Source organism: Aedes albopictus, chromosome 2, assembly GCF_035046485.1.
Source record: "Aedes albopictus strain Foshan chromosome 2, AalbF5, whole genome shotgun sequence".
NCBI lineage: Eukaryota > Metazoa > Arthropoda > Insecta > Diptera > Culicidae > Aedes > Aedes albopictus.
The window spans coordinates 178,398,853-178,421,042 of NC_085137.1; the positions used below are offsets into that span (position 1 = coordinate 178,398,853).

The 22,190-nt window shown below is 43.0% G+C and overlaps 1 protein-coding gene across 1 annotated transcript; it reads left to right on the forward strand.

The window, feature by feature from the left end:
• The first annotated feature begins 1,295 nt into the window (after positions 1-1,295).
• LOC115254792 (uncharacterized) lies at positions 1,296-7,352 on the forward strand. Its single transcript, XM_062847870.1, has one exon. The coding sequence runs from the start codon at positions 1,296-1,298 to the stop codon at positions 7,350-7,352; it is 6,057 nt and encodes a 2,018-aa protein (XP_062703854.1).
• The last annotated feature ends 14,838 nt before the right edge of the window (positions 7,353-22,190 follow it).

A 22,190-nucleotide genomic window follows, 5' to 3' on the forward strand; every position in this document is an offset into this window, starting at 1 on the left:
CCACATTTAAAAAAAAAACTGAGGCAATTTTACGTTAACTTTTAGTGTGTAAATGTCAACAAATATGTGTGGTTCAATGCCTATATGCAGTAAGTAGGTTAGTGAACGTATTTTGGTCCAGGACAGGTATTCTAGCCCACCTTGGGAATTTTATTACCTTTATCAGGCTGATACAAATTTAATTTTGACTTTTTGTCTCAGACATCCCCCCCCCCCTTCAAAAATTTTTGACTAGATTTTTCAATTTCAGTGGGCAGATAAAACAATATTTATCAAAATATCGGGTATTGTCAAAACTCTTTAACAAATCCGATAAGTTTTTAATATTTTCCAGATTTAATGCTTTATTATTTTTATCCACCCCCTCGACCAGTCAAATAGTGGTGGGACAAAAAGTGAAATAAATATTTGTAACGGCCTCATAATCTCTACAAAATCTTGACATTTTTTATTGAAAGTTCCAATAATAATTTGCCAAGATTTTGTAGAGATAAGGTATATGATACTAAATGTAATAAAATTCCTGTGAACAGTCCTGTTGGACAGCGCGCCCATTGTGTTTGCACCCGTAGCAGCCCTGCCTTGCTGCTCTGGTTGCACTGCCTTGGAGTGACAGAGCTACCGCCTGTCACAAGCGTGAGTACAAGACAGAAGGAAAAAGTGCTTATGTAATTCTTGTTAGAAAACACTACATCTACCTTAATCTAAAGTGAATACTCTTAAACCCTATTCTAAAATCTAAACTAAGTGCTAGCCCGAACAGGTACATGAATTTGCCTTATACATACATGCATTATACTAATGAATTTCTTAAAACTAGTGCCTAAAACTACTGTGCAAACATCCCATAGAGTGTCCGTAACCTACATTCGCCCTATCTTAAAACGACACCGGTAAGATAACATAGAACAAGTAAGAAACACCGAAACCATAAAACCGCATTCTTACAGCTACTAGAAACAATTCGTATTCCAAATTCCATACACCCGCCGGACCTACACAAGGGAAAATAAACGTAAGTGGTATTAATCGAAACTTAAACGAACCGACCTAAAATATGTACAATTATACTACTTATGCTAAGATTATGCTACTAACTGATTTGCAAACACTATTTATAATCGTAAATTTATAATTGTACCCCGTTTCTTAGGAATTTGTTAATCTCCCAAATAAAGAGCCGTGAATTACAGATTGCTCTGGAGGTTAACTATACGGAAGAATCCCCCTTTCAGTCTGTGTGACCGTTTGTCGAAACGAACTTCGACAATTTAACAAATTCGTTTTCGCGAACAATGTCGGGTCGTAAAAGTGGAAAAGATGGAAAAAGTGGTTCTAAAGGTGCGCGATCGAAGGAAAAGCAATCGGAGGCGATTGATATTAGTGGTGGTGATAATGTCGTGGTGGTGGTCACGGAAGAAGAACAGGATCCAAAGGACGTTTTTCGGAAGGATCGCGATATAGAACAAAACTGTACGTTCTGCCAGGAGAGAGATAGTGACGAAATGGTTCAGTGCGACAAGTGTGACAGGTGGATCCATTTTGCGTGCGTTGGTGTTACGGAAGAAATTGCGGATAAGAGCTGGAGTTGTCCCAAATGTGTGACTACAACCGGGTTCCAGCAACCATCGTCTTCAGCCGTAAACCGTGATCGGGCAGGATCGTCGGGTCACCCAGGTCAACTCGGAGCTGGCAAGAGCGTACGGTGCAATACGTTATCGGAACCAGCAGGCAGGACGTTTCCAACAGGAGCCGCAAACTGCGATAAAACAGTCAAGTCGATATCATCATCGTCCTCCCGCAGATCCATTCTCCAACTGCAGCTTCAACGGCTCGAGGAAGAACGTGAATACGAAAAGATTCAGGCAGAGAAGCACCGAGCCTACATGGACAGAAAATACGAACTTCTGGAGCAGATGCACAGCCAAACCGGATCCGAGTGTAGCAGATCACAAGACCGAGTTAGACAGTGGGTTCAAGATACGAACAATGCTCCAGCCGAAAACGCGCTAGATCCCAGGGCTACCGAATTCTTCGATCCACAGAGGCATTCAACTCAGAACTACTCCGGACAAGCTCAAGTGGGATCCGTTCCGCCGACGAATCAATTTCGACACAGCCAGGACAGAAACGAGGGGCCATACGTGCGCTGCGGTCCCCGCCGTGAACAACCTTCCCGACCGATGTCGACAAGCAGGAGCCTTGTAGAAGCCTTCGAACAACTCAGTCATCAGCAAAGAAGAACAGACCTCCATTCAGGACGCCTGGAGGAAGACTTCGAGCCGTGTTCATTTTCCCGGCAGCAACTGGCAGCTCGACAAGGAATCTCCAAAGATTTGCCCAAGTTCTCTGGGAAGTTCGAGGAGTGGCCGGTCTTTATGTCAATGTTCAACAGCACGACGAACATGTGCGGTTTTACAAATGAAGAAAATCTGATCCGGCTCCAGAAGTCCTTGGAAGGAAAGGCGTACGAAACGGCGCAGAGTTTACTGATGCACCCATCGAATGTCCCGGCGATCATGCGAACTTTGAAAATGAGATTTGGTCAACCTGAAGCCGTTGTTCACTCTCTTATTCAAAAGGTGAATGCTCTACCGCCAATTCAGGAGGATCGACTAGAGACGTTAGTGGAATTCGCAGTAAGCGTGCAGAATTTCTGTGCCACGGTAGACGCGTACGAGCTCGAGGACTACATGTATAATGTCTCCCTTCTACATCAGCTCGTAAACAAGCTTCCGGCGACGCTAAAGTTAGATTGGGCCAGACATCGACAGAACCTTCAGCGGGTCAACTTGGCGACCTTTGGGAACTGGGCGTATTCATTGGCCGAAGCCGCCAGCACCGTTGTGATCCCATTCGATTCAAATGAGTCAAGACAATCACGTAATGACGGACGTGGGAATAAGAAATCCAACGCGTACGTTAACGCTCATTCGGATACGAACTTGGAAACCTGCGGTCGTTTTATATCCGTAGAATCCGATGCAGATCGTAGACAAGGCAGCTATGCATCAGTCTCAAAACCGTTGACTTACGTAACCGATGGCTGCGTGGTGTGCAAAGGAGGATGCAAAAGTACCTCCACGTGCAAGCAGTTTCTGGAGCTATCTCGCGAATCCAGATGGGCTATTGTAAGGGAATTCAAACTCTGTCGAAGTTGTCTGCGACGACACAAAGGAGGATGTGACGCTAAATCATGCGGGCGTAATGGATGCACTTACAAGCACCACGAACTGCTCCATAATGATCAGAATGCCAAGCAATCTTCAAACCAGGTCACGCAGATTCCGCCTACGTCACAAGTTGAAGCTCCTAGACAACAAGAAGCTGTACCGGTACCAACACACGATTGTAACATCCACCAAACAAAATCTAGTGCAGTGCTATTCCGCTACTTACCCGTAATACTCAATGGACCTCAAGGCTCAATCCACACATATGCGTTCCTGGACGAAGGCTCTCACCTTAGCTTGATAGATCAAGAACTAGCAGACCAACTCAATCTAAAAGGCGCTAATACACCACTATTCCTTCGTTGGACAGGAGGAACACAGCGTTGCGAAAAAGATTCGAAATCTGTTACCCTTCATATTTCTGGGACCGACAAGACGGCTAAGAATTTTCAACTATCTGGAGTGAGAACAGTGGAAGAGCTCATGCTGCCGCAGCAAACACTGAACGTGGAGCAGCTAAAATATCAGTATCCTCATCTTAAAGGACTTCCCATCGATTCCTACTACGACGCTCGACCCAGAATTCTCATCGGTATGAAACACGTACAGGTTAGCCTTGTGTTGAAGAGCAGAGAAGGAAGCATCGGCGACCCGGTAGCAGTGAAAACGCGGCTGGGCTGGGCAGTATGTGGTGGAGGAAACGCGGAAGGAAACGAATCAGGCAATCTGGTCCACTATACCTTTCACGTGTGTTCATGTGAGCGAATTAGAGACGACGAGCTACACCAGGCTGTAAAACAACATTTCGCTCTTGATAGTCTCGGCATCATGAAACCAGGAAAGCTTCTGCTCTCCGCTGAAGAACAGCGGGCTCAAGCTCTTATGAAGCAACTTACTACCTACGATGGGGAGCGATATACGGCTGGATTGTTGTGGCGCCACGATAACATTCGTCTGCCAGACAACTATGCTATGGCATTGCGAAGACACCAATGCTTACAGAAGCGCTTGGCCAAAGACCCGGAACTAGCTGGCACGTTACACAGGATCATAACCGAATACGTTTCTAAGGGATATATCCGGCAGCTCTCGGAAAACGAACTAAGCCGGCGGTTTCCCAGAGTATGGTACCTTCCGATATTTCCGGTTGTAAACCCCAACAAGCCGGGAAAGGTGAGGATAGTTTGGGACTGCGCAGCATGCTCCTTTGGCATTTCACTGAACTCTGCCCTGCTGAAGGGCCCCGATCAGCTATGTTCATTGTTGACGATCTTGCTACAGTTTCGAGAAAAAAGAGTGGGCCTTACCGGGGACATAAGAGAAATGTTCCACCAGGTGCGTATTCACGACGAGGATCAACAGTGCCAACGTTTCCTGTGGCGGAATGAGAAGGGAGAGACTTTGATCTACGTAATGCAGGTCATGACCTTTGGGGCTTGCTGCTCGCCTAGCTGCGCACAGTATGTGAAGAACAGCAATGCAGAACGTTACGCAGCGAAGTTTCCGAAAGCAGTAGAAGTTATCCAAAAAAAGCACTACGTAGACGACATGCTCACCAGCCTGGAATCCGAAGAAGAAGCCGTGCGAATAGCGAAAGAGGTGAAATTCATCCATCAAAAAGGCGGGTTCGAAATTCGAAATTGGATTAGCAATTCGCCAACCGTGCTAAGGGCCTTAAACGAGAAAGGGATGGACGAGAAAGACTTGGACTTGTCGCCAGAAATAGGCACCGAAAAGGTCCTGGGTATGTGGTGGTGTACTGCAACCGACACGTTCACGTACAAGGTTGGATGGAAGCGCTACGACAGTGCTCTTCTAAAGGGCCAGAGACACCCTACAAAGCGAGAGGTTCTGCGAGTGTTGATGTCTATATTCGACCCTCTCGGCCTAATAACCCACTTCCTAATGTTCCTGAAGATGTTGTTACAGGAGGTGTGGCGTTCTGGAGTGCAATGGGACGAGGAGATTACCGAAGGTGCATTTGCAAAGTGGCAGCAGTGGCTGGAAGTTTTGCCGCAGGTAGAACAAGTTCAAGTTCCCAGGTGCTATACACTACTATCGCACAACTCCGAAGGGGAAGCAGAACTCCATACCTTTGCCGATGCCAGCGAATGCGGCATGTCCGCTGTAGCATTTCTAAGGTTCGTCAGAAACGGCAGCATTGAGTGCAGAATCGTAGCTGCAAAGACAAGAGTTGCACCATTGAAGTTCGTATCCATCCCTCGCTTGGAGCTACAGGCTGCAGTCGTAGGCTCTAGGCTAGCGTGTACGATCAAGGACTCCCTGTCAATAGCGATATGCAGAAAATATTATTGGACTGACTCTCGCGATGTGCTTTGCTGGTTAAACTCCGACCATCGTCGCTACACACAGTACGTTGCCTTCCGTGTCAGCGAAATACTAGAGACTACCGAGGCTAATGAGTGGCGCTGGGTGCCATCTAAGATGAACGTTGCGGACGACGGGACGAAATGGAGTTCTAAACCGGACCTCACGCCTGACAGCAGATGGTTTAAAGGCCCGGAATTCCTGTGGCAAAGCGAGACGTACTGGCCAAAGCAGCCTATGAAAAACAGTTCTACAGCAGAAGAACTCCGCCCTAGCTTAATTGCGAGTCACATCCCCTGCGAACCCGCTATAAACCCAAGCAAGTTCTCCAGCTGGAAGCGTATGCTTAACGTTACTGCTCTCGTCCTCAGATTTCCTGCAAACTGTAGCCGAAAACTGGGTAGAACACCGACTACCACTGGATCGCCGACAGCGGTGGAACTAAATTCTGCAGAAGCATATCTGTTACGATCAGCTCAACGCGATAGCTATCCAGAAGAAATGGCGCATTTGGAAAAGTCACGACAGAATTCCAATATTTCGAAAACGGTACCGAAGCAGAGCAGTCTGTTCCAGTTAACCCCGTGGCTAGATGGCCGTGGACTCATGCGAATGCGAACGAGAATTGCAGCCTGCCACTACGCAACAGAAGACGCCAAGAACCCGATAATCCTACCTCGTGACCACCCCACCACCAACTTGATTATCTCGCACTACCATCGACAATTCCACCATCAGAATCATGAAGCAGTAGTAAATGAACTCCGACAGAGATTCAAAATTCCACGTATCCGTGCTGCTTACGCCAAGATGAAAAAGAACTGCCAAAGATGCAAAAACGACCATGTCAGCCCACGTCCACCAATAATGGCTGACCTTCCACCGGCGCGGCTTGCGGCGTACTCTCCACCCTTCACACATACAGGTATTGACTTTTTTGGGCCATACGAAGTGGCAGTAGGAAGGCGCGTCGAAAAACGATGGGGAATGCTAGCAACCTGTCTAACGATTCGAGCTATCCACATTGAAGTTGTACACTCGCTAACCACCGACTCGTGTATAATGGCGATACGCAATTTCATCTCACGTCGTGGTACGCCCAGCGTTATCTACAGCGATAGAGGAACCAACTTTATCGGAGCGTCTCGTCAGATGAAGGAGGCAGCGGCTGCAGTGAACGTGGACGAAGTCGTGAAGGAGTTCATCACTGTAGACACAACTTGGTCCTTTAACCCACCCCTCGCGCCACACATGGGAGGTAGTTGGGAGAGACTAATAGGCAGCGTAAAACGGAACCTTCAAACAATCAATCCTCCTCGAAATCCAACCGATGAAGTGCTACGAAATCTCATGATCGAAATAGAGAACATCATTAACTCCAGACCACTAACTCACGTCCCAGTTGATGACGACTGTGCTCCTGCGTTAACACCGAACCATTTTCTCCTTGGTTCCTCAAACGGGATAAAGCCATTTTGCACTCTTGACGATACCAGTGCTGCTCTCCGCCAAAACATACTAGCTTCGCAGATACTGGCGAACAGGTTCTGGAAGCGCTGGCTTAGTGATTACCTGCCGGAAATCACCAAGCGATCCAAGTGGTTCAACCAAACCGATCCAGTAACCGTAGGTGACCTGGTTGTGATAGCCGATCCAAAGCTACCCCGTAACTGCTGGCCAAAGGGAAAAGTCATCGAGGTTCACCCAGGCAGAGATGGGGAGGTTCGCTCGGCCACTGTACGAACATCTGCAGGAGTATATGTTCGGGCGGTCACCAAACTGGCTGTTCTGGACGTAAGGCGCGAAGGAAGTAAGCCAGCAGAAAGACTGGCATACTCGGGGGGAGTGTGAACAGTCCTGTTGGACAGCGCGCCCATTGTGTTTGCACCCGTAGCAGCCCTGCCTTGCTGCTCTGGTTGCACTGCCTTGGAGTGACAGAGCTACCGCCTGTCACAAGCGTGAGTACAAGACAGAAGGAAAAAGTGCTTATGTAATTCTTGTTAGAAAACACTACATCTACCTTAATCTAAAGTGAATACTCTTAAACCCTATTCTAAAATCTAAACTAAGTGCTAGCCCGAACAGGTACATGAATTTGCCTTATACATACATGCATTATACTAATGAATTTCTTAAAACTAGTGCCTAAAACTACTGTGCAAACATCCCATAGAGTGTCCGTAACCTACATTCGCCCTATCTTAAAACGACACCGGTAAGATAACATAGAACAAGTAAGAAACACCGAAACCATAAAACCGCATTCTTACAGCTACTAGAAACAATTCGTATTCCAAATTCCATACACCCGCCGGACCTACACAAGGGAAAATAAACGTAAGTGGTATTAATCGAAACTTAAACGAACCGACCTAAAATATGTACAATTATACTACTTATGCTAAGATTATGCTACTAACTGATTTGCAAACACTATTTATAATCGTAAATTTATAATTGTACCCCGTTTCTTAGGAATTTGTTAATCTCCCAAATAAAGAGCCGTGAATTACAGATTGCTCTGGAGGTTAACTATACGGAAGAATCCCCCTTTCAGTCTGTGTGACCGTTTGTCGAAACGAACTTCGACAATTCCCAAGGTGGGCCAAAATACCTGCCCTGGGCCAAAATACATCCAGACATTTTTGAAAAAGTTTCATTTTAATTAAGTTCAAAGTTCATGATTTATTTTTTATTTTTTGAATGAGTTCTAGTGTTTTGAAATGACCTAAAAAATAACATGTTTTTGAAGGGGTGACCCAAATTTTTGATCGGGAGTTAAATTAAAGTTCATCCTTAAATTTTAGCGTGGTGCTCAGGATAGTAAGGAAGAACCTTCCAAATGCACAAAAAAATGTCGTGTAAATAACAAATTTCGTGTAATTGCTTTCTTTTTAATCCTCTCTCTACAACCGGCTAAAGAGCAAAGGTGCAAAAAAACCACCTATTAAAAACACGAATTGGTGTGTCGACAATAACACCACATTACAGTGATTCTTCTTCATCGTGAATATTTATTGGTCCAGTTACCGCTACAGTGTGCTTTTTGCGGTTGAACGAAACGATTTGCGGTTATTAGGTTACCGATAACCACCCACTCGCACCCACCAAGTGCTATAGCTATGTATGCAGCCCTTCGCTTGTAATGGAAAATACGTGGTCAAGCTGAGGGCAATCAGTAGTGGAGAGGTAGATTGTAGGCTAGGTGGCTCTTAAAATTATACGCGACACTGGGTGGTGGGGGCACAGTGGTATATGTAGTTAGTATAGGTTGGCAGAGCAATTGAGTGTCCACCATCGTGAGCTGGCAATTAATTAGTGCTGATAATTAGGAAAATCCACAGTCGAATCGTTCTGCATAATGCATTCTCAAAAGACCCCACAATGAGCTGCGAACTTCATATATGCGGACCAGACACAGTCACACAAACAGAACTATATGGAGTTGGAGTCACCAACCAAGTCGTTGAGGTGTATTGTATGTGTGCTGCTGGCGTATGTGCCCATTAAAATGCACCGTGGCCGTTTCGGAAGCTTTCTGTTACGCGGGCGGGATGTGATTTACTATGCAGATGAGTGAATTCTCGGAGATGGACGTCCGCAGATCGGGATCCGGGAGGCGGCTGAGTCTGGTTGTGCCTTGTAAATGAGTGGTAATTGAGTGGAAACGAGTACATTTAATTGACCAATTAGGGATGTGAATTTAATGGGATTCGGAAAGCTGAGCCAAATCAAATAAATTTTGGTTGAAAAGATTAAATTTGCTCCAAATTAATGCTACCCGGGACCGTTCTTCCGATCTCGTCCGTTCTTTTTTGACCAGACCGTTTCCCCGAAAGTGTATTATATCGTTAAACCTCCCTTCTCTTATTTCTAAAGGCCACAAAGTGCCTATAAAACGATTCATGGTGCTCAATAAATTTCTTCTCTGCACCTCCTTTTTTTTCAGGCATAAATGAAGAGCCCCAAAATCTTGAGAACCTCCTTCCATCGCTCTATGCCAATCCTTCCCCAGGAACCTCCCTGATCACAATCAAATTTATTGAACAGTCGTTATCTGTAGCTCCGCATCACGCACCCAGCACGCTTTCATTAAGCATGTTGATCCTACCCAATGAATGCTAGGAAGAAACTCCCGGCCACACTGCCGCCGCTTTCGGGGCAATAAGTCTGAGGATGCAATAAAGGTTTTATCCTTTTTTATTCGGTTCAGCTCATAGCCTTGAAAAAACAAAGACGACGACGACGACGTTGGAGAAGACACGTTACCGCCACAGCCTCATGATCCGACCCGATACAAAAAAGTTACATATATATGTAGGAATATGTGAAGAAATATAAGAACACTGGAATCAACTTCAGTTTCAGATATAAATTAGTACATACTGGCTTTATTTTGGGGATTGTTGAATTGTGTTTTCCTAATGTTGGACATTTCACATAAAATACCAACCCATATTTGACCTCCTTCTCTTTAAAAATCAGCTGACCTACCTCTTTTGAAAAAAAAAAAAACTATCTGGAAGGAGCGGAATGTGAAGAAATGAACCTGCATGCCGTTCCCAAGAAACATGAAAGATTTACCAGAAGCTCAACGCATCCCACAATGGCTTCGTGCCGAAATCTGCAGGGATAAAGTAGGGAACCTCCTGACGGATGGAAATGAGGTGATTGAAAGGTGGAAGCAGTACTTTGATGAGCACCTGAATGACAAAACGAATGTAGGTACGGAGGACGGAAATGATCCAACTCCCACGATGAGCACGATGAAGAAAGTTAAGGAGTTTTTTTGTTTATATTTACGTGTATTTTAACATAACGCTAATTCTACACTTCACGGGAAATTAAGGATGCCATCAATCAGATCAACTCTAACAAAGCAGCTAGTAAGAATGGTATCGCAGGTTGACAGTCAGGATCTGAGAAAACGTCGATCAATCCGAACTGCGACGCCGACCGGAGCAATAGTAGAAGGGATGGAAATCTGCCTAGTAAACTTAATATTTGAGGCTACCTCCACTATAATATATTTTGTATTCCTTTTTATAATTGATATTGGATAAAAAAAACTTTGGTCATAACCAGTGCCGGATTTAGGCCTCGGGAGGCCCGGGGCAAACCCTAAAAAGTGGGCCCCCAGAATCAATATCTCGAAAAAAATTAACCATACAATTACGTTTTTTTTTCTCAATCTTATGTATTATTTTAGACCTAATATTGAAAGCTTCTGATTTCTGTACTTCTCCAAAACTCTGCTCGTGTGGAATACAGTGATTCCATTTTCGTTGCAAAAATAATTATTTGAACGAAAAAACTGCTTTCAAATGTTTGATGATGACGATGATTTCAATGACGAATGGTTCAACGTTAAGAACTTAGCGTTCAGTTAAAAATCTACTAAAACATGCAGCAACTTGATTTGAGATTGCACGGGATCGACGAGTATTTCAAAATTCAGATTATATAAAGATTAGTCTCTTGGGAGCAACTGTAGCAATAAATCTTAATATCTTCAGTAAAACCAAACATAAAGATATTTTTTTTTAGTTTTTATTTTTGTGTATTTTAACTTAGATGCCAATTCTACACCCACATAAAGATATGGAAAGTTACAGTTTCCAGGACACTCGGTTTTCAAAACTAGCATCAACTCCCAAACATCTCCAGAATTCATCATCTTCTCTTTTTCATGATAGCAGCGAACTGATGCAAATAAGTATAAGACATTTGTTTCCAAAATATAATCATAATCAACAAACGTATGTATAATTGTATAATCATTGTGAAATAATAGATAAATTTGTTAAACTATTGAAATTTATATTGATGTACAATTACTCAAAAGCTTAATCTTTCTTGCACTCTCCTTAGAGACACTTTTTGTAGCAACTTGAAGTCACGGAAAAGTGTTTCCACTCGATAAGAACTTTCAAGGGTTTTTAGAGAAAATCGCATATTTTCAAATACTGCAACAAAAATTATGAAACTTTTGATTTTGAATTATTCTTAAGAGAAAATCCAGATAAATGGCCAAACATAGTTTAGATACCTTTAGGAACCCTATTGTAAGTTCTTTTTTTAATGTGACGTCCTCACTGGGACACTGCTTCTTAACTTAGTGTTTTATGAGCACTTCCACAGTAACTGTGGAACTGTTATTAACAAAGAGTTTTCTTTGTCAATGACCATTTCGTATGTGCATACCGTGTGGCAGACACGAAGACACTCGTTTCCTAATAAAGTCAAGGATTTTCCTTTACGAAAAGTTCTTGGATCGACCGGGAATTGAACGCGTCACCCTTAGTATGGTCATGCTGAATATCCACACCTTAACAGCTGTGGCTATAGAGGCTTTGTATAAAATATGAACGCTCATTCACGTGAATTTCATATGGTTTTGTTGAAAAATATAAATTGTATTTCGGATTCTTGGGGGCCCCCTTCATCGGGGGGCCCGGGGCACTTGCCCCCTTTGCCCCCCCCTTAAATCCGGGCCTGGTCATAACAATTGTTTTTTTTTTAAGCTGGTGAATAACAATTAGTTATTACTAAAGAGTTCATGTGCAATTTTTATTTCCTAGTCGGGTAGCCTTGTCAAGGGTGCGCAAAGCAACGCTTTCCATCTGCTGCTTCCGACACGCTTCTCATTAACAGAGATTTCTTAAAGTATTAAATTGATTCAGAATATATCACGCTTCTTTTCCGGAAAATGAACCTCTCGCAATGGAAACAGAGAAAAAAACTTAGAAGATAATGGCGAACCAGAGTTAGAGCAAAGGGAAGGGGAAGCGACGTCACCCTAATCCTGTCATTATTATCATTAGCATTGCAGCCAGTGCCAGTCAGTGAGTGTGGCACGCTATTTCCACCAGGGTCGTCCTTCTTGGGAACGAGTCGGTGAGTGAGTGCGTCTTAAGCAGCTGCCTTTGGGCTAATTGAATTACTGTTAATTAAAGTTGCTACAAACGTGGATGGGTGGATGGGTGAAAAGGGGGGAAATCGGTCGGTCACAGTCAACGCGATGATCTGGGGTTTCGCGTTGGCTTGGCTGGCAATGATGGTTGCGGTTGCGGGGTAGCTCTTTATCAGAGGGATTTAGACTTAAGTGAGAAACTTTCTCGAGAGTTGGTTGGTGCTGCTGCTGGCGATGGTTTGAAGCGCGATGAGCTCTCACACGCACAGATGGGTCCTGGTTGCAATTGATAAACATCTGGTTGGGAAGATTAGTGGCATAAGCGCTGAACGAGTGGGTTTTGAATGGGAACTTCATTATAAGGGTGGAAGACAGCCAATTGAATGCTATCCTTATTAATTGTTTGGTTCTGTGATTGTTGTATCTCCTTTTTACAATGTTTCATGAATAATACTCTAAAGGTATGGAGCAATGATTCTATTTCGGATTTTTTTTATCGACAGACTAGACCTCCTCTGTATCTGCACAGCTGTTACAGGAAGAAAGTAACTAAAGTAGGGGGATGGTAATACCGACAATACAAGATTTAGATTAATCTTGATTAAGAATTTGACTCATGTAATTTCTGTTTGAAAAAAAAACTATTTTAATTTTTACTGAGTGAAACTTGAAACATTTTGAAATATGAGGTGTCGAACTGTTTTTATTTTTTTTTTTGTTGGAGGAAAAACAAGTAGTGAAATGCGTAATATTAAGTAGCTCGAGAATCTATCAATATAAATGCATATGGAATAGTCCTTGTATGTCATGATTCGGCCCAACAACGGGTGAACGGATCTACATAGCACTGTTGCATTCGTGCAGGGCTCTGACATGTTCGTACAAAAAATAATTGCTAAAACAGTCAGAATTGCGGAAAATATCCTAACTTCATTTTGTGAGGTATTCCTTCACAGGACTGAATGCCAAAAAAAAAAAACACAGTGGCAGGCATCACGACATTTGCTGGGACAGCTAGTTTAGAATAGAACTTGAAGTGATAACCATTCCAATACCTATGCGTGTAGAGTGTAAGGTAGAACAAAAGTTAAAGGCTATTTTTATATTCACTATTTTTTTAAAATAAAACTGAAGCCGATTAAGCATTCATTCATTTATTTAGTTCTACAAAAAAATCATGATAACACTGAATCAACAATTTGCATAATACTCGATTCGCAGGTGCAGCTCTCCAACGTCGGTCACGTCCAACGCTCGCCAGATCACGCTCTACCTGGTCCACCCATCGTACTCTCTGCGCTCTACGCCTTCTTGTACCAATTGGATGGTTAGCAAACACCTACTTTGCAGGGGTGTTGCGACATGCCGTGCCCACCGTATCCGTCCAGCTTTAGCCATTTTCAGGATGTTGGGTTCACCGTAGAATGCAACGAGCTCGTGGTTCATCCTTCTCTGCCACACACCGTTCTCCTACACGCCGCCGAAGATCGTCCTTAGCACGTGTCGCTCGAAAACTCCGAGTGCTTGCAGGTCCTCCTCGAGCATCGTCCATGTCCCGTGTCCGAAGAGAACCACCGGTCTTATTAGCGTCTTGTACATGGTAAATTTGGTGCGGGGGTGAATCTTTTTTGACCGCAGTTTCTTCTGAAGCCCGTAGTAGGCATGACTTCCACTGATGATGCGCCTTCGTATTTCACAGCTCACGTTATTGTCAGCCGTTAGCAAGGAACTGAGGTAGACAAATTCTTCTACCACCTCGAAAATATCCTCGTTTATCGTAACATCGCTGCCAAGGCTTATCCTGTCTCGCTCAGTCCCACCTACCAGCATGTACTTTGTCTTAACCGCATTCACCACCAGTCCGATCTTTGCTGTTTCACGTTTCAGGCGGGTGTATAGTTCTGCCACCGTTCCAAATGTTCTAGCATTCATTGATTTAGTTAACATCAAATTCATGATAATACTGAATCAACAATTTGCTGCCATAATACTCGATTTGCAGCTGCAGCTCTCCAACGTCGGTCACGCCCAACACTCGTCAGATCACGCTCCACCTGGTCCACCCATCGTGCTCTCTGCGCTCCACGCCTTCTTGTACCAACCGGATGGTTAGCAAACACCAACTTTGCAGGGTTGTTGTCCGGCATTCTTGCAACATGCCCTGCCCATCGTATCCTTCCGGCCTTGGCCACTTTCTGGATGCTGGGTTCGCCGTGTTCTAGCAATAATATCCATATCATCCGCAAAACAAACAAATTGACCGGATTTCGTGAAGATCGTACTCCGGCTGTTGAGCCCATCTCGTCGCATAACGCCTTCCAGGACGAAGTTGAAAAGTAGGCAGGAAAGTCCATCATCTTGTCGTAGTCCCTGTCGAGATTCGAATGAACTGGATAGTTCACCCAAAATCCTTACGCTGTTCTGCACATCGTCCATCGTTGCTATTATAAGTCTGGTAAGCTTCCCGGGAAAGCTGTACAGGTTTTACCACGTTGGCACCTAGTATTTACGGTTTTTCACCGTACGTCAAGGTGAAGATCTGGTCTGTTGTCGACAGGCCGTCGATGAAACCGGCTTGGTAACTTCCCACGAACTCATTTAATTTAGGTGAAAGACGACGGAAGATGATCTGGGATAGCACTTTGTAGGCGGCATTCAAAATGGTGATGTCTGTACCGGTCCACATTTTGTCGGGTTCCATGCTGCAGCATTACCACCCGCGCTGCGTCATTCTCCTCCAGAACCGCTCTGCACTCCTCGTCGAACCAATCGTTTCGTCAACTCTGTTCTACGTACCCGATAGTGATCTCGGCTGCGTTGTTGATGGCTGCTTTCACTGTACTCCAGCAGTCCTCTAGAGGGGCCACATCGAGCACACCCTCGTCCGGCAACGCTGCCTCGCGATTCTGCGCGTATGCTGAGGCGACATCCGGTTGCTTCAGTCGCTCTAGATCGTACCGGGGCGGCCGCCGGTAAACGCAGTTTAACCATCACCAGGTAGTGATCAGAGTCGATATTAGCGCCACGATAGGTCCTGACGTCGATAATGTCGGAGAAGTGCCGTCCATCAATCAGAACGTGGTCGATTTGCGATTCCGTTTGTTGTGGTGATCTCCAGGTGTAACGATACGGGAGGCTGTGCTGGAAGAAGGTGCTACGAATGGCCTCGTTCTTGGAGGCGGCGAAATCGATGAGCCGTAGGCCATTTTCATTCGTCAGCTGGTGGGCGCTGAACTTTCCAATCGTCGGTCTGAATTCCTCCTCCTGGCCTACCTGAGCGTTTAGGTCTTCTATGATGATCTTGACGTCGTGGTTTGGGCAGCGGTCGTACTCGCGTTCGAGCTGCGCGTAAAATGCGTCTTTGTCATCATCAGTGCTTCCGAAGTGAGGGCTGTGCACGTTTATTATGCCAATGTTGAAGAATCCTCCCTTGATCCTCAACCTGCACATTCCTTCGTCGATCGGCCACCAACCGATCACGCGCCTCTGATGTCGCCCATCACGTGTATTGCCGCAACTCTGGTAAATGGTATGATTACCTCTAAACATTCGCACCATAGATCCCGTCCAACACACCTCCTGCAGCGCTACGATTCCGATCCCGCTGTCCTTCAGTATATCGGCGAGTATGCGGGGCGGGTGCTTCTCATGAAGTTGAGAGATCTGCAGTTCTACGTACCGAGCTTCCAATCGCAAGTCCCTTTTCGTCACTGTGGTCGTCGCCATTGGTATCGGTTCGCATTCTTCTCTTGTTGATTTTTCGGCGCTAGTCTTTTTTACGGCTGGCTCGCAGGGCCTGACACCAACCCACTAACCCAGGGAGCTGAGCTTACCTTCCCGGAATCTAAGGGTTCTGCATTGGCATTTCCTCCAACTACAGTGCTAAATAGCTAGGTTCAAGCGCCAGTCTTTGCTGGGGGTCATGTTTTTAATGGGCGCCCAGGAGATAATATTTTACCTGAGCTTCCACCCCATCCGATAAAGCATGTGCCTCCCATTTTCATCCTACGAAAACGAAGGATTGAAGCACTGTTTGCTTTGTTTCTTATTTGTGTGTGTGCGTGTGTGTGTGTGTTTTTTTTTGTTTTGTTTGTTAGAACGGGGATCGGAAACGAACGGTGCCATAATCACTTGTTTTCGAATAGGATGAATTTGGGAACGTGCGATTACTTATGGCACTCATTCCCTATTAATGTAATTTCACCAAAACTTCATTCAGGCCAGTTAGCAAAATTGTAACTTAAGACTTGTAAGAGGTTAGGTGGAATTGCCTTTTTTATGATAACGCTCCCATAATCTATTTAATTCCTATACTTGCTTGTTTCCTCCTTATTCTATCAACTTAACAAGTTTGGAATAGAATTTTCGGGAATCACTGTTACGCTATTAAAGACATAGCCCGCCTGTACATGAAGGGCACGGATACAAAACTAACTATATCAACATTCTATGTATTCAATCGCTCTAATCTATCTTCAGGTTTCTAGCATTGCACCGAGAGTATTTGTACGAGAGGGGAGAATGGCGAAAACTGTATCCATGCGAACTGCTGAGAACTAGGCCCAGTGATGGAATCACGCCAAAGAAGAAAAACGCTATTGCTTCAGTTACCTTATTTTGAAGTACATAAAGGATATATGTAATAAAATTTGAAAAAAAAATCCATTTTGTACAAATGTTTTCAATTATTTTCTTCAATTTCTTGCTTAAATCATGCAACATGAGAGGCGTTGCTGTCTTTATTTTAAAAACAAAGCGTTTAACCTAAGACTCAAGACAAAAGCGGAAAGACAAGACCGATGGATCGAACCAATCAACCTCCTCGCTGTTCGCTTCATCGAATGGTAAGTATCGGATAGACAGAGGCAAAAAAAGTGAAAGGAAATACTGCAAATCGAATGAAGTAGGTATCTAAAGATAAACTTCAATTTAAATGGAATGGAAGCTTATAGAATGATGTGACTGAAGGCTGCTGGAAGTGCCCCTCAGCAATAGTGCAGTTTTCGTTTACTACGGCAACAGCAGGCGGAAATCCAATCCGGAGAACTGGTGAAGGATTGTGTTGCAAAATGCGGGTCGAAAAAGTAACGGAAAAACATTGGCCGGGCTATCCGATCGGGGGTCCATTGGATGCTGCTATACAGTATAATCATAGCTACTGCTTCCCCTCCTTAGACGGGGGAAGTTCTTTTCTTATCAAGTTGGCTTTATTTTGCTCTTCGTTGCCACTCGATGCTTTTAAACAATCTCCGCCTGGGACGGTAATTGAATGATGCTGCAGTTTTCAGCTGATTGATTGCCTGAAGTATTTCAGGGGACGGATTCTAGAATAAAAAGAATTGTTTTATACATGGGCAAAACAAAAATGGAAACGTTTTAGAATCTCTTGCTTTATTTTAAGTGAAGTTCGCACTCAGCATAGTGTTCAATGAGCACTTCCAGAGTTATGAACTGAGAGCTTTCTCAGCCAATGACCATTTTGCATGTGTATGTCGTATGGCAGGCACGAAGACATTCTATGCCCAAGAAAGTTTAATTTTCATTTCTTAAAGTATATTACTCATGTTTACCGCTTGGGCTTTGTGAATCAGTTATGGAAAATTCAAGCCCAGGTATAAAAATACTAAACTCGCAAATCTAACTACTAAACTTCCAACAGATTCATTTGGAAAATTATGATTCCCCCGCACTTTGTTACACATCGCCATACATATTATGAACATAATAATTCTCCTTTCTGAGGACCATACAAGCTTCCTGTAAGCTTCAATTTTCTATATTAGTCCCGTTGTCGTGTTTCTATAAAACTAACCAATTTCAACAGTACCTCGTGCATACTCAAAGTATCAAGCCCGCTTCAATGGAGTTACCCAAAATCAGCTTATCATGTAGCAGCCCTTCGATTCCATTAGTCTCGATATCTCAGTCCAGAGCGCCAGCTGCACGTATTATAACAACATGATGCGGCCATCCAGTCTGACGACAGTGTTGTCCAACATTCAATGCATGAACGTTCGATGTTGAATCAATCGCTTCAATCAATATTTTCAAAACTCCGTCTCAAATTATCATTAATATGGAACCTTCTTAAACTATTGATATTCAAGCCTGAATTTCAAGAGTTTTATTTATCCTGAAAAAATATAAAACGACCGTTTTGCATTACTCTACACGAAAATGCCTCGTACTGAGGCCTAAGGCGTATTTTCTTATGGAACATCTTTGCACCTCAAAACTCTCCAATTAATTTCGTTATTTAAACTTTTCGTTCGTTCGTGCTACGAATTTCAGGATTTTTTCACAAATGCTGTTATGTTTTACTACCAAATTGTATAAAATATAGAATATACTCCCTTATTCTTATGCTTTGATTCAAATCCCATCAGCGTGAACAACACTGGTCGCCGCCAGAGTATCGGAAGCTTTTCGGTGCTCTTTGGGCAACCCCCGGGGCGACGGACAGACATAGACAAAAGCCCCTTTGGGAGAAATATCGCCACTGATTGATTACGGGTAATTGTTTATTGCGCTGTTTACGCTGCACTCGAGGGCTGTTGTTCGCCCTCGTTTGCCATCGAGTGTATTCCAGGCACCGGGAGCTCTATGGCCGCCGCCAGAGCTTGATTGGTCCAAAACAGAGTGTTCTTCTTCAAAAGTATATGGTTCAGTTCTGCAGCCATCGGAGCTGACCTGACACACCAGAGAGCTTTGCTGCAGCAACAGCAACCAGCGCTAGCTAGCGCATATGTATTCGGGCGAGTCAAACGTCAAACTCGGAATCCAGTGCCATCCATTGTTCAGGAAAAGCCGGCAAAACAAGTGCACATCAACGTCGTCGATTCGTCCCTATTTCCTTGCTCCCGTCAAGAGTGGAGCGCAGCTTGGGCCGGACTAGCACAGAGAGTGGGTAAACATTAGGTGAATTATTTCGAAGTCCTCTTCTAAACGAACAACGATAGTGAGCTACCTTGAGTGCGTTCCGAATTTGTCGGGACACCAGTTATGGCAAAATCTGCCCAGTGTAGGTCTAGGTAGTCGACGCTTTGAAGCATCCCGCGTTTAAATATGTCCTATCAAATTAGGCGCCATCCACAACATACAAACCTTGCAGGGATAAAACAAAATCCAGCATTTTTATTGCATTATCTGAAAGTATACTAGCCAGACGAAACTCATTAGACCTTTTCATAAAAAAAACGAAAATCCTGGAAATCATCCGGTCAACCTTACATCTTTGTTCTTATGCTAAAACAAACTTCTGGGCAAATCTTCAGCTAAATTGGTGAAGATTTCGAGGTGCCTCAAGTCAAAAATGTGTTTTTCGGTCATTTTTCACCTTCAAAAAGGCTAGGAGCAATTTAAATTATCGCGTCAACCAACAAATGGCAGATATTTATATTGTCTGCAACTATTACAAACACCATGCACTAATCGTGGCATGTTTTCATAATATGTATTTGATTTTCAACAATACAAATACCCTAAATAGTAACATATTCCAACAGTTTCGAAATTCAAACCCTCAATTTAAGCCAAGAGTACCAAACCATTTTATGAATCCCGACACTGTTCTGAACAATATTGCCATTCTTCTTCTTCTTCTTCTTCTTCTTCTTCTTCTTCTTCTTCTTCTTCTTGGCTCGACTTTCGCACTGTAACTTGACCTGCCTCTCTTCAACTTAGTCTTCTTAGAGCACTTTCACAGTTTTTTCAAAAGGTGATATGATGGGTTGGGGCAAACATAAAACATATTTTTTGCCCGAATTCGAAAGAAGAAATGTTGTTGTAAAACATATCAAAAAATTAAATTGTGTAATTCAAGTAAAAAATACTTGAAAAGTGCCTATTTTTTCTAGAAAATCATCAATATCTTTTGAACGGAAAGACGTAGCAACATTTTCAGCGCACGAAAATGTGCGTTTTCTTAAAATGGTTCTTAGACAACTTTGATGAGAAATTTGAAACAAAAGAGGTAAAGCGTTTAAACTGTTTTGACCAAAATTGGAGCATTTTCCCATAGTTTTCATAGGGTGACGCTAGAACAAATCGTTTTATTGCTTTATCTTTTTTGTTTCAAATTTCTCGTCAAAGTAGTCAAAGAACCACTTTTAGAGCTTCCAAAAACGTGCATTTTCGTGCGCTGAGAATGTTACTACGTCATTCCATTCAAAAGATGTTGATGATTTTCTAGAAAAAATAGACACTTTTCAAATATTTTTTACTTAAGTTACAAAAATAACACCCCTCTAATTTTTTTTGTATGTTTTATAATATCATTTCTTCTTTTGAAGTCGGGCAAAAGATATTTTTTTATGTTTGCCCCAACCCATCATATCACCTTTAAAAAAAACTAGTTTTTTTTAGAAAAACACCTGTAACTATTGAACCAAAAGAGATAACGACCATCTCAGCGCACGATCTCAGCGTCTTCAAATGCTCTACAAGTGTTTCTTGGGCGACTTTGATGAAAAATCAAAACTGAAATAGTTAATGTCAGAAAACCGATTTTTCTTGTACCACTCTAAGCTTATTTAGAAAAATATCTCTACTTCAGACTCTAGTTTAATTTAAAAACACTTCACTAATACTTTACTTTTGCAAAAGAAAATAAAAAATGAATAACTCTTTTAAAGAAAAACTAGAAAGGACGAGCAAATTCCTTTTAATTCTACTACTGTGCTTATCTTCGGACAGATAGGCCTATTTCGTCTGTGACTTACAGACTTCTTCAGTGTCAAGTGCTCGACTGAAGAAAACCTCGCATTCGTTGTGGTATTTATACTAGGAGTGTATGTGTAGGTACGTGTGTGGGTAAAAGTGTAGGTATAAAAATGTAGGTACATATTTGTAAAAAAGGGGGTGTATCTGCCTGTTAGAAAACAGGGTGTCAATAAGATACCTAAAGCTAGGAAAATTCCTACCGATTTGGTAGGTAGTCAATTGGTGTTTGTTGTGTTATTTTTTCCTGCCGATTTGGTAGGTAGTCAATTTGTGTTTTGTGTATTGTGTTATGTTTTGTGTGTGTTAGGTAAAAATTTAAACAGCCACGTGTACCCATTGCCCTGATCCTTGTTAAGTAGTTTTTTATTGTTTTGTTTGTAAATTTCTAAACTTTCTGCAACATCAAGTTTCCATGGGTTTGTAATGTGTCGTAAGAGTTTAATATTTGAAGTATTCATAAAATGTCCTTCATTGAAAATATGTTCAGCAACTTTAGATTTAAAATGATGAATGAGTCCCTTGTCTGTGTCTTTGTGTGCTTTTGATACTTCCGTTATGTGTTCTTTGAATCGTGTGTTGAGTGTGCGTTTTGTTTGTCCTATGTATATTTTGTCACAGTGATTACATGTTACTTTGTAAACACCAGATTTTGTTAAGTTGTCCAACGGGTCTTTCGTAGATCCTAAGAGAGTTTGAAGTTGGTTAGTTTTGCTTGTGAAAACTAATTCAAAACCAAACTTTCTGAGAATTGGTCGGAGTTTTTTGGTGTCATTGTTGTAGTTCACAGTTATCCGTTTAAGTGTAGGTTCTGTCCGTGTCAGTGTAGTCAAAGAACGTCTGTATTGTTGTTGTGTCTTTTTGTTGATGATCTGTTGTATTGTTTGTTTTGTGTAACCGTTCAACTGTGCTGTTTCGAAAATGTAATTAAGTTCTTTCGTTTTTCCTGTTTCACTAAGTGGAAGTGTCTGCATTCGGTGTATCATGTGATTGAAGGATGCAATTTTGTGTTGATGTGAGTGATTTGATGAATATTCATAATATTCATCAAATCACTC

What these genes read in the sequence shown, in the direction of transcription:
- LOC115254792 (XM_062847870.1), top strand. Translation starts at nt 1,296, where the DNA reads ATGTCGGGTCGTAAAAGTGGAAAAGATGGAAAAAGTGGTTCTAAAGGT.